The following is a 13,389-nucleotide window of genomic DNA, read 5'->3' as shown; positions in this document are numbered from 1 at the left end:
GGCATTTTCTCTCCCGCCTCTTTATTATCTTAACCATCAGACTTGCACATCCAGTCCTAAGCAAGAGGGAGGCTTGCTAGCAGTCTGTCCACTATCTGAATACAACAGTTTTCTGGAGCAATTGGTTCCCAACAGGACTGACTGATGTTCCCACCACAGCACATCCTTTTGAGGTCTTTACAAAAATGACCCAACCACTCATAAGTTTGGGTGCGCAATAACCCCAGGAGACATGTACTTTTAGTAGGTAACCTTTCCTAGGCAGCTGAGGTGATTGCAATGTGTAGACTTGTTAGTATATATAATAATATATTATAATAATGTGGAGTGATGCTGTCTGTGTCAGTGGCCAGACTTCAGAGACAGTGTGGGTTCAGTTCCAGACTACCAAATTAAAGCAAATATCTCAATAATGCAAGTCACAAATTATTACTATTTTGGTTTTCCAGTACATATAAAAGTTAGGTTTACCGTATTCTGTGGTCAATTAAGTGTGCAATACCATTGTGTCTAAAAAAAAAATGTACATACCTTAATTTAAAAATGCTTTATTGCTAAAAGTGCTAAGCTCCTCTGACAATGCAAGGTTGCCATAAACCTTCAATTTGCAAAAAAAAAATTAATGCTATCTGCAAAGCCCAGTAAAATGAGGTATGCCTGTAATTACAAAAATAATGTTGCTTATATTCATGATAATATTTACAGTGTAAATATGCATTGTATCTTCACGTTTGTGCACTCTTACAGTGCTGTCAGGTTAGCTGTAGGTCGGGATTTTCTCTTGTGATGCCGGAAGTCAGGAATGGCGTTCCCTGTTCACTTCAGTAGGTCCTTCATCAGGAAACAAACTAGCTTGTTCCACCTGGCTTCTCCTAGGTTGGCGGAAGACAGTTTAATGCCACATGGATCGTCAGACCTATTCTCTTGTTTTCAATGGTCTTCGTTTTTACAAAGCGTGCTCTTGTTTGTTTATGTTTTTAAAATAAATTTCCAATGAAAAATATTGTAACCAAAATCAATTGGTTTGCAGATTATGGATGACTGGCCAGGGTATGATCTGAGCTTATTCACGTACCCACAGCACTACTATGGAGACTTGGAATACGTGCTCATCCCTCATGGCATCATTGTGGACAGGTGAGCGCTCTTGGCTGAGTCCGTTTTCTCTAGTCCTCTCTTGTGTGAATCAGACAATATGCTCAGGGACCCTGTTGGGAATCTCTTCTATACAGTGGTGGATAGAATGTTTATAGGACAGAAAAATTGGAGTAAAGTAAATCTGTGATTTCCTTGGATATTTGTTCAGGGGAAAGAGTAAGAAGGCTGTACATGCGAAAAATAGTAATGACTAAAGATAGTAAGATAGGAACGGCTGTACATACAAAAGATAGATAGCCTCAAAATAACCATGTCCTATACAGACTGATAAAAATGAGGGCCGGGAAAGCATTTGTCTCACATTTTTCACAAACTCTCACCAGGGAGAGTTAAGAGGTGATCTTTACCTTCATTTGCCTTCACAGGCCATACGCCGGAAACCCTGGCTTTTCCTGCAATTTGCATTTATCTCGAATAAGTCCCGTCTCACAGGTTGGCCAGTCTGTGAACAATGATGTTTTCAGCGGTAATGTTTTGGAAATAAAAACATGTCCAGCTTAAAAATAGCAGCACAGAACTGTTTCTCCACTCCTGTTACTCGTTCTTTTGAACCCCTTGACACAGGTGTCCTCTGCCTTCCTAGCCACTTGACTCTCCTCTTCTAAGGCCCTAAGTCACCCTCATTTGTTTCTTGGTTTTCAGAGAAAAGAAAGTAATAGGAAGTTAGTCACTCTGTTGTGTCTGACTCTTTGTGACCCTATGGACTGTAGCCACCTGCCAGGCTCCTCTGTCCATGGAATTCTCCAAGTGAGAATGCTGGAATGGGTAAGAGCCTCTTCCAATTCAGCCTACCACAGGCGTTAGCACTTGTAGGTCTTATCCCTTCAACAAAGCTGCCTTAATGCCCCAACTCCTGCCTTTCCGTGGACTTTTGATTTCTAGCACAAGATCAAACACGTAAGCCTTCACATTTATATGAAAAGCAAGCTTCCTGTATTTGACACTCAGAAATCAGGGTGGGAGAAGCTCTGAGAAACAAGGGCAAGCTGAGACGTGGGGCTCCCACTCTCCCCTTTTCCTTAAGCCTTTGTACTTCTGCCTCTATTTTCTTAAACTGTGACTTTCTTCTGAGTTAAAATTTAACTTATGAAATAGATCCTCAGCCAAAGGAAAGTTTGAAAAGCACCGACTGGTCACTATTCCCAGGATGTTATCTCACCATCAATGCCTGTCTGTAAGCAAAAGGAAATGTCATTCTTTCACTCAAATTCTAAGATTTCCCATTGCTTAAGATCTGCATATTGCGTGTTCTCTCAAACTATAAAATATTACTAAAATAAGATCTAGTTTGGGATTTCCCACAGCCTCAGGTGGCCTTCCATGGAGTACAAGTTTTGATCCTTAGAGGGAAAAAAGGTTCTGAGAAGAAATAAATGTGAAAATTTTGGCATCTCCCAACTTGTCAAACCTCCCAGTTGGCAATTCATATTAAAGATGCAGATTCCTGAGTCATTTCATTAGAGAACATCCGATATTTGCTACTATTCTGTTTTGCTAGATTGGGAGACAGATTTCTAAGCCCAGTGATACTCACCGTGTGGCACCAAGGAAAACAGCTGTTCAGTGAATTTTTCCTTTTCCAAATGTAGACAAATATGAATGCAAAACTCCTGTTATTGATACGGTAGGGGAAAAGTGGTCTCCACTATTGAATAGAATATTTATCCATTTTTTTATGCACATGCTTGGAAAGAAATTTCTCCCAAATTAATTTGGTTCAGTGGCTGCATTAACTCAATATTTTGTTTAGTCCAACCTCAGCCATTATGATGAATGCATTACACATAAAATATGGTGGAAGGTTAGAAAACAATAAAAATACCTAATTTTGAAAAAGGGGTAAATTTTATAAAATATATTCAGCTTCCTAAGAATCAGTCTACTGAATTTCTCCTACCAAAAAAAAAAAAAAAGGATACAGATTCTTGCAAAGGAAAGGGGAGGGATGGGGAAGAAATATGCTTGACTTTGATAGTTAAGCCAACTTCTCTTGTGCAGTGGGCATCTTTGTACTCGATTCACTTCTTAATAGTTCTCAGAAGTGCTTTGTCTTCACATGAGTTTGGGAACCCCCTGGTTTAAACAAATTCTGGCTTTTCTCATCTGAAAATTAATTTATGACTTAAGTTAATTGCATCCTGATCTAGTACAGGATTGAATCCTGGCAAGGTTACCAGTTGCCTCTACAGGAGGCTTTATGTCAAGAAATTCTGATTCAGAGGTCTGGGGTGGGGCCTCAAGAATGCCCGTCCCCACCTTTAAAATGAATTTATTGAGATATAATTTACACACAACAAAACTCACCCATTGTAGGTAAATGACTCCGTGATTTTTAGTGCATTTTTATGGCCAGGCAACAATTACCAGCACCGGTTTACAATATTTTGTTGTCAATCAAAAGTTTGTTGCCAATCTCTGCTCCTACCCACACTATCAGGCAATCACTAATCTAACTTCTTTCTCTATGAACTTGTGTTTTCTGAGCTTTAAATATAAATTAAATCAAAATCTGATTATCGATTCATCGATTGATGGACACTTAGATTTCTTGTTTTGGGCTACTGCGAATAATGCTTCCAGGAACATTTGCATGTAAGTCTTTGTGTGGACACGTCTTTTCCTTTCTCTTGGATGGGTTTTTGGAGAGGAATTCTGAGTTTTATGGTAAGTGTAAGAAACTGACAATTGTTTTCCAGATGGCTACACCATTTTTTATTCCCACCAGCAATGTTTGAAGGTTCCAGTTTCTCCACGTTGTTGTTGTTTCAGTTGCTCAGTCGTGTCCGACTCTTTGCAACCCCATGGACTGTAGCCCACCAGCCTCCTCTGTCCATGGAATTCTCCAGGCAAGAATACTGGAGTGGGTTGCCATGCTCTTCTCCCTAGTTTCTCCACATACTTGCCAACATTCCATATTGTTTGTCCTTTTAACTCTAGCCATTCTAGGCCTTCCCAGGCTCAGTGATAAAGAATCTGCCTGCCAATGCAGGAGACAGAGGTTTGATTCCTGAATTGAAAAGATCTCCTGGAGAAGGAAATGGCAACCCACTCCAGTATTCTTGCCTGGGAAATCCCACGGACAGAGGAGCCTGGCGGGCTACAGTCCATGGGGTTGCCAAAGAGTTGGACATGACCTAGTGACTAAGACAACAAAACAAAAACATGGATATATAAAAGTGTTTCATTGTGATTTCAAATTTTCCTAATGATTAGTGTACTTTCTAGCTGTTCATACATCGTCTTTGTAGAGGTGCCTATTTAAGTTTTTTTCCAATTTTGCAGTTGGGTTGTTTGTCTTCTAAATGAGTTGAAGAGTTCTTTATATATTCTGGACACAGCCCTTTATCAGACATATGCTTTGCAAATATTTCCCACTAGTATATGGCTTGTCTTTTCATTATTGATATACTTTAAGGGGAACGTTGGGTGAAGTATTCTGTAAATGTCAACCAGGGCCAGCTGTTATGTGGTACTGTTCCTTTATATCCTTACTGGTTTTCTGCCTTGTTGGATCTGTCATGTACTAAGAGAGGGATATTGAAGTTTCCAGCTACATTAGTGGATTCATCTACTTCTAGTTCTGTCAGCTTTTTGACAGTCTGTTGCTAGGTGCAGACACATGAAGGACTGTTAGGTTTTCCTGGAGAACTGACCTCTTTTTATTACAGTAATGTCACTCTTTATTCCTGACAATTTCCTTGCTCTGAAGTCTGCTTTGTCTGAAATTGATGTAGCTTTTCCAGGTTTCTGTTGATATGTTTGCATGGTGCATCTTTCTCCATCTGTTTAATCTGGGTCTTTTATCTGGATCTTTGTGTTTAAGATGAATTTCTTGTGGACAACATACCTTCGGGTATTTTTTGATCCACTCTGACAGTCTCTGCCTTTAATTGATGTTTTTAGACCATGTGTGCATGCTGTGCATGCTAAGTCACTTCAGTTGTGTCTGACTCTTTGTGACCTATGGACTATAGCCAGCCAGGCTCCTCTGTCCGTGGGGATTCTCCAGGCAAGAATACTGGAGTGGGTTGCCATGCCCTCCTCTAGGAGATCTTCCTGACACAGGTATCAAACCTGTATCTCTTATATCTCCTGCGTTGGCAGGCAGGTTCTTTACCACTAGCACCACTCGGGAAGCCTGTTTTTAGACCATTCACGTTTAAAGTCATGATTGATATTCTTGGTTTAATCCCTACCGTATTTGTAACTATTTATGACTCACTGCTCTTGTTGTTTGTTTCCTTTTTTGTCCGCCAGTCTGTGAAGACTGTCTCCCCAGCGGTGCATAGCTGTTGATGATATGCAATCTATTTTTCTTGTTTTTCCTTTTAAGTTTTGCTCACTGGGGTTCACACCTGTGAATAGCCTAGTCTTCGGCCTAATATTGATTAGAGATTGTTCTCAAACACCTCGAGATAGGCTTCCACCCTCTGCTGATGAAAGTGTGTGGAGGCCTGGTGAACACATTCATATTGCCAGGCTTTTTTGTTCTTTTTTAATTAATTTTTATTGGAGTATAGTTGCTTTGCAATGTTGTATTAGTTTCTACTGTAGAATAAAGTGAATCGGCTGTGTGTGTGTGTGTGTGTGTGTGTGTGTGTGTGTGTGTGTATCCCTTCTCTTTTGGATTTCCTTCCCATTTAGGTCACACAGAGCACTGAGTAGAGTTCCCTGAGTTATATAGTAGGTTCTCATTAGTTATCTATTTTATACATAGTATCAACAGTGTATATATGTCAACCCCAGTCTCCCAATTCTTTCCAGCCTTTTCCAAGTCTTCCCTGGATTTTTACTTTTCACAAAGCTTTCTTGTGTGTCTTCTGCACAGGCTTACAGGCTCTACCATCCAGGGATGTGTGGGTGGCTTGGGCCCACACTAGTCTCTGCTGTGCATACGCATAGCTTCCTTAGCTTCTGGTCAGCTTGGGATATGTGAAGAGTTTGTTACGGTCCCCTCCCATGAATGTAACCTCTCGGAACTCCCTATCAAATCCGTGTCTGGTCTGCCAGTTAGCTGCTCGAACAGGACTGCAACTTCAAGATAGTGGGGCCCCTGGCCCTCCCTGTTCACTTACTACCAAGATGGCCATGTTAGCTGGCTATGCTCCTTACCAGGTGAGCAGTGCCCCCCCTCCACCCCAGTTGAACTACCTGGTGAAACATTAGAGCTGATTGGGGGGCAGGGAGAATGGGAGCATTCTCAGACAAGGATGCCACAGACCTGCTCTTTTTCTACCTGGTGTTCAGTAGTTTCATGAATAAATGGTCTCAGTTTGGGGCACGCCTTTGGTGGGTCTCCAGAGGGCTGAAAGTGTTGGTTTTGACAGTTTCATTCAGCTTTCTACTTGTTTTTTGTGAAGAGGATGGGTTGACCTCCTCACTCCATCATACCAGAAACAAATGTCCCTTTTTATAGAGTATTTGGCATGCTGACGTTAATGCTTCCCTGATCATATTTTAGAGAAGCCATGGTTGTCATATCATGTGTGTGTGTGTGTGTGTGTGTATATGCACGTGTGTGCATGCATGGTAAGTCACTTCAGTCGTGTCTGACTCTGTGAGACCCCATGGACTGTAGCCCACCAGGCTCCTCTGTCCAGGGGATTCTCCAGGCAAGAATACTGGAGTGGGTTGCCATGCCTTCCTCCAAGGGATCTTTCTGACCCAGGGATCGAACCTGCATCTCTTATGTCCCCTGCATTGGCAGGTTCTTTATCACTGTGCTACCTGGGAAGCCCATGTGGATGTATATACACCCATATAAAAGCATATAAAAATATATTGTATAAAGTATATATTATATATAGAACATATATGATATAATATTTTATTTTTTCATATCATTCAGTTCATCTGTTTTATTTCTTTAAGACCTGGCTGGCCGGGCAACCCACTCCAGTACTCTCGCCTGGAAAATCCCATGGATGGAGGAGCCTGGTAGGCTGCAGTCCATGGGGTCACCAAGAGTCGAGTACGACTGACCAACTTCACTTTCACTTTAGACTTTCATACATTGGAGAAGGAAATGGCAACCCACTCCAGTATTCTCGCCTGGAGAATCCCAGGGACGGGGGAGCCTCGTGGGCTGCCGTCTATGGGGTCGCACAGAGTCGGACACAACTGAAGCGACTTGGCAGCAGCAGCAGCAGGAGCTCTGGGTCTTAGTTGTAGCACACAGAATCTTTAGTTGCTGTATGCAAACTTGTTCTGTGAGTGGGATCTAGTTCCCTGGCCAGGGATCAAAACTGGGCCGCTACAAAAGAGTGTGGAGTCTCAGGCAGTCGACCACCACGGAAGTCCCAGTTCATTTGTTTCATTTATTTTAATTTAATTTTATTTTTTTATTTTTTAAATTTTAAAATCTTTAATTCTTACATGTGTTCCCAAACATGAAACCCCCTCCCACCTCCCTCCCCACAACATCTCTCTGGGTCATCCCCATGCACCAGCCCCAAGCATGCTGCACCCTGCGTCAGACATAGACTGGCGATTCAATTCTTACATGATAGTATACATGTTAGAATGATCTAATTCAGTTTGAAGTGGCAGTGGGAATTTTTTTTAAAAAGTATGCGCCTTAGAACATGCCTGCATTCAAGATTTTAGTGTTGTATGCATATATGGACCATGGACTTACAGATCTGAAACAATGAGAGAAAATATAATGACACTTCCAGATTAGGTGTTGGGTGCCAGCCAAGGTTGAAGAACTTCAGGAGACACCATTCAGACTGTGATCCGTGGAAATGGTGTCCATTGAGATTGTCTGGGGCACCTTTCACATAGGTAACAAGCTATCTTCAGTAAATAAAAAACAAATATTATTCTTTTGATAGTTACTACGGACTTGACTTTTCCTCTAGTCTTGTCGAACGTGGTCAGGTGGGTGAGTCATTCTCCATTTCCTCTTTCTTTGCTTTAAAGTGAGTATAATATCACCACATACCATCATAGCCTTGTTAAAGCTAACAACCAGGCTCTGCAGTGATCAAATAATTGCCTACATGATCTTTGACATCATGTTTTACACCTTAATCATTTTTTTTGTGACACAGAGGAGAAAAAATGTACCACTGATGATATGGTTATCAGAAATATGTTTTGAACACTCTCTCTTTGTCCGACGTTAACAAAGCTTCTTTATCTGGAGGCTTTGGTCTCCCAAGACCTTTTCCACTTTTCTCCTGCATAATCAAATATGTAGAGTACATCTTACAGGTTTTTTTTTTTTTTTTGAAAGGAACAAATATGCTCAGAAATTAACTGTCTTTTAATCCCTTCTTTCAGAATTGAACGGCTGGCTAAGGATATTATGAAAGACATAGGATACTGTGACATTATGGTCCTGTGTGTACTCAAAGGAGGCTACAAGTTCTGTGCAGATCTGGTAGAACACCTGAAGAACATCAGTCGAAACTCTGATAGATGTGTCTCTATGAAGGTTGATTTCATCCGACTAAAAAGTTATAGGGTAAGTTATGATTTAACTCCATTTTCATTATATGATGTTTAGAATGAACAGTGTTATAAAAGCAAAGAGCTAATAATGTGATGAAAATGAAGGATGTATTTTATTTTAATTTGCAAGATACTACAACCTGTCATTCTAATAATGTTCTTGGTGGGGCAGGGAGACCCTCCTATCTATTGCTCATACAGGGAAAGAAACTTCAGGCATGATTCATGCTTTCTTTTATGGCTATAAAGTTGAGTGGTTATTTCCTGGCGCCTAGTCTCACGAATAAATGTGAGGAGAAAGAGTATTAAGGAAGTCCAGTGAATACAGATATATTTCTGCTCTGGATATCGCTCTTGGCCCTGGAGATCTGTATGAGGGCGTCCCCCCAGCGTTAGTACTTGAGTGACTGTAGTCAGGGCCCAGATATGAAGAATTAAACCTGTAGGGACAACGAATTATCAAGAGCAGTGAGACAGAAGACCAGGAAATCTCCAACAGAAGGCTCCTACCAGTCTGTGGCCAGTCAGCTGTGTCTGACTCTTGGTGACCCGATGACTGTTGTCCGCCAAGCCCCTCTGTCCTTGGGATTTCCCAGGCAAGAATACTAGGGTGGGTTGCCATTCCCTTCTCCAGGGAATATTAGCGACCGGAGGATCGAACCCGGGTCTCCTGCATTGCAGGAAGATTCTTTACCATCTGAGCCACCAGGGAAGCCCAAATCACTAGCTTTGAATTGTGTTTTCATTGCTTTTGGACAAAATAACCACAAACTTAGTGACTTAAACCAACACATGTTTATCATCCTACAGTTTCTCTAGGTCAGAAGTTCTCTGCTCAGAATCTTTCCAGACCGAAAACAAGGTGTTAGGTGGGGCTTTGATCACTTCTAGGATTTGGGGTCCTTCTCCAAGATTACTGATCATTAGCAGATTTCAACCCCTGATTCCCTGCTGACTCTAGACTGGATTCACTGTCAGCTCTGAGAGGCTGCCCTGGGGTCCCTGCCTCGTGGACAACAGCATAGGCTGTTCATTGCAGGGCAGGAGAACTGCTCCCTCCAGTGGGGCCCTGCTCCTTTCTAAAGGACTCCCCTGATTAGGTCAGGTCTACCCAGGATAAACTCTTTCTGATGAACTCAAAGTCAGTTGACTAATCACCTAATCATGAGAGTAAATTCCCATCATATTTACAAGTCTCGCCCACAGGTAAGTGGAGGAAATTATACACAAAGGGTATAGGGATGGGAGGGCATCTTAAAATTCTGCCTACCCTACCATTCTCTTTCTTTGACTCAGTTGCTTCAGCTTTCAAGCATCTAGTAAATTTTTCATTTCTTAAAATACTCTGTATTTTCCTGATGACCTCTCAGGTCAGGATAAAATTGTGTTTTGGTTTTGTTTTGGGGTGTGTGTTTGTGTGTGTGTGGTGTGTGTGGCCATATTAACTCTAATTTGTTCATTTCATCTCTTAAAAATCTTTTCTCTCTTTGTCTCTCATCCTAGTTTAAGTAGCTGTGCTTCCTTCTTACAAGATTTTTTTTCCCCGCTTACTTGACTCTGATCCTTATTGTAAAATCTTCTAAAATCTTAAAAAAAATTAAAGTCAGGTTTATTTGAGCCTAATTTACATGCAATAGAATTTACCTCTGTCACTTTGGTGTTCTATGAGTTTTAACAAATACATAGTCATGTAAATCACCAGAGTCAAGACACAGAACAGCCCTTATCACAAAAATTGTCCTTGTGTCCCTTGGTAGTTAATCCTTTCCCCAACCCCCAAGCTCTGGCATCCGCTGATACAGTTTCTTTCCCTGGAGTTCTGCTCGTTTTAGAATGTCATATAACGTAATCAGATACTGTGTGGCCTTAGTAAATCTGTAAAGCTTAGCATCTTTCATTTGAAATTCATCGACGTTGTTATATGTCCCAATAATGAATTTCTTATTGTCAAGTAGGATTTCATTGTATGGATATACCAGTTTTAAAATCATTCATCAGCTGAAGGATATTTGGTTTGTTTCCTTTCTGGGGTGATTATGAATAAAGCTACTAAGGGGGGGTGGCAGAAGATGAGATGGTTAGATGGCATCCCTGACTCAATGGACGTGAGTTTGAGCAAACTCTGGGAGACGGTGAAGGACAGGGGAGCCTGGCATCCTGCAGTCTACGGGGATCACAAAGAGCCAGACATAGCTTAGCAGCAGCACAACAAAATATTCACATGCAGGTTTTTGTATGTACTTATGTCTTTGTTTCTCTTGAGCAAATTTGTCTTGAGATTGCTAGGTTATATGGGGAGTATTTATAAGAAATTACCAAACTATTTTCCAAAATGATTGAATAATTTTGCTCCCCCACCAGGACTATATGAGAGTTCCAGTTGCTGTACACTTTTGGCAACACTTGGTATTGTCAATATTTCTTTATTTTTTCCTTTTTTTGTTTTACCCATTCAGATAACCAGTAGTATCTCACTGTGGTTTTAATTTGCATTTCCCCAGTGAATAATGATGTTGAGCATCCTTTTATTTGCTTTTTTGTTGTTTATACAGTTTCTTTGATGAAATGTTTATTCAAATATCTTGCTCATTTAAAAAACTGGGTTGTTTCTTATTATTGAATTTTAAATTTCTTATATATTTTTGTTACCAATCCTTTATTAATATGTTTTTGAATATATTTTCCTTTCAGTGGGTTGTTATTTTTGTTTTCATTAGAGTGCTTTTTTCTCCAAAGGGTATAATTTAAACATTTTTATAAACTCTTCTTTATCATTTTTTCTTTTGTAGATCATAATTTTTGTGTCTGTAAGCAATCTTTGCTTAAATCTTTGTGTATATGAGTAATCTTTGCTTAATTCAAGGTCATGAAGATTTAGCCTCTGTTTTCTTTGAGAACTTTCCTAGTTTTAGATTTCTAGGTGTATCTAGGTGTATAATTCATGTTGTACATGCGAGCTTAGTCACTTTAGTTGTGTCTGACTCTCTGCGACCCCATGGACCATGGCCAGCCAGGCTCCTCTGTCCATGAGATTCTCCAGGCAAGAATACTGGAGTGGGTTGCCATTAATTTATTAAAGTGGTACAGATCAATATTTCTTTTTTTTTCTTTTTGCAAGTGAATGTCCAATTTTTCCAAGATCATTTGATGAAAAAACTACTCTTTTCCATCAAATTGCCTCTGATCGTTTATTGAAAATCAGTTCACTGTATATTCGTGGGTCTATTTCTGAGCACTCTATTCAGTTCAGCTCATCTCTATGCTTATTCTTTGGTCAGTAGCACACTGTTTTGATTACTATGTCTGCACAGAAGTCTGGAAGTCAGAGAGAATGTGTCCTTCAACTTTGTTCTTTTTCATAGCTGTTTATGAAAGTTTATCTTTCTATGTAAGTTTAAAAATCATGTTGTTGATGTCTACAGAATAACCTGTAATTGATGTCGTCTACAGGAGTGTTGGAGTTACATGTTCCTTCCGAGATGCATGCTCAGAGAATGGTGTTAGGGTGATCTGAGAGTGGGGGTTTTGGTTCTATGATGTCAAAAGGTCATCCATCAGGTCTTTCCACTAGACTAGTTTAAGGGTCGGGGATCTTGACTGGTTTGACTTGGATAAGACTAACTCTGCCCCTGAAAGAACAGCTGTACTGTAGCAATCCGTGTGTCAGATGTGTTATCTGTAGGGGCTGCTGAAAGGAGTCTTGTGATATATTGTCTAAGCGATGTGGACCTTGGAGGGTGTGCAATTTTCAAAACAATTAAAGAGCGCTTAGTCAGGAAAGGCAGTTACAGGATGTTATTTATGGAGCAAGTTATAGTTTAAGGGATACAACTGATGACTGCCCTTGGTTTCACTATTATATATGGTAAACTTTTCCTTGAATTTCAATTTCTAATTGTCTGTTGCAGGTACATAGAAATTTTGTGTATTGAACAATTGACTTTTCAAAACTCTCATTAGTTTAAATAGCTCTTTTGTAGATGCTTTGGGGTTTTTCTATGAAGATAATGGTTTTCCTTCTTTCTTTCTAATTTGTGTATTTATTTCATTTTATTGCTTTACTGCACTGGCTAGGACTTCCTGTACAATTCTGAATAGAAATAGTGAAAGAAAATATTCTTACCTTGTTATCAGTCATGTGATATTAACTGTTACATCCTCAAATTTTTGTTATATTGTTTTCATTTTCATTCAACTCAAACTATTTTCAAATTTCCTTTGTGACTTCCTCTTTCATTCATGGATTATTTCTTGCTGTTTAATTTCCAAATATTTGGGGATTTTCCAGAGATAGCTCTGTATGATTTCTAGTTTAATTCTGTTGCAGAAAGAGTACTTTGTATGACTTCACTTCTTTTACATTTTTTAAGTCTTGTTTTATGGTCCAGAATATGGTCAATCTTGCTGAAACTAATAGCATTATGATCCATGTCAGATTAAACAGTGTTACTGCTTTTCACCATCCATTTCTCTAAACATCCTCTATTTTATCAGTGTTTTAACCTAGAGGCACACGTTCTAACACTTCTTATAATGTATCCTGTTTGTTTGTTACTAGTTCTGAACAAACATTTGTATGTATGTAGCTCCAGGAATATTGTGATCATTTTTGCTGCATCTAAACAGATATTTTTGGACTTCCCTGCTGGTCCAGTGGTTAAGACTTCTCGATTATAATGTAGAGGGTTCAGGTTTGATCCCTTTTCAGGGAACTAAGATCCCACATGCTGTGTGGCACAGCCAAAAAAAAGTTTTTTTTAAAGCAATGAACAG

The 13,389-nt window shown here is 39.9% G+C and overlaps 1 protein-coding gene across 3 annotated transcripts in view; it reads left to right on the top strand.

The window, feature by feature from the left end:
* PRTFDC1 (phosphoribosyl transferase domain containing 1) overlaps positions 1–13,389 on the top strand; it is a 100,875-nt gene that overhangs the window by 8,209 nt on the left and 79,277 nt on the right. For all 3 annotated transcript variants that reach the window (XM_018057109.1, XM_018057107.1, XM_018057108.1), the window contains exons 2-3: positions 1,031–1,137; positions 8,446–8,629. In XM_018057109.1, coding sequence (XP_017912598.1) covers positions 1,031–1,137; positions 8,446–8,629 — 291 coding nt within the window. The remainder of the gene's footprint in view (positions 1–1,030; positions 1,138–8,445; positions 8,630–13,389) is intronic.

Source organism: Capra hircus, chromosome 13 (assembly GCF_001704415.2).
Source record: "Capra hircus breed San Clemente chromosome 13, ASM170441v1, whole genome shotgun sequence".
In the NCBI taxonomy this organism is placed as follows: domain Eukaryota; kingdom Metazoa; phylum Chordata; class Mammalia; order Artiodactyla; family Bovidae; genus Capra; species Capra hircus.
The sequence above is the reverse complement of the archived record's forward strand: the minus strand, read 5'-3'. Positions and strand labels throughout refer to the sequence as shown.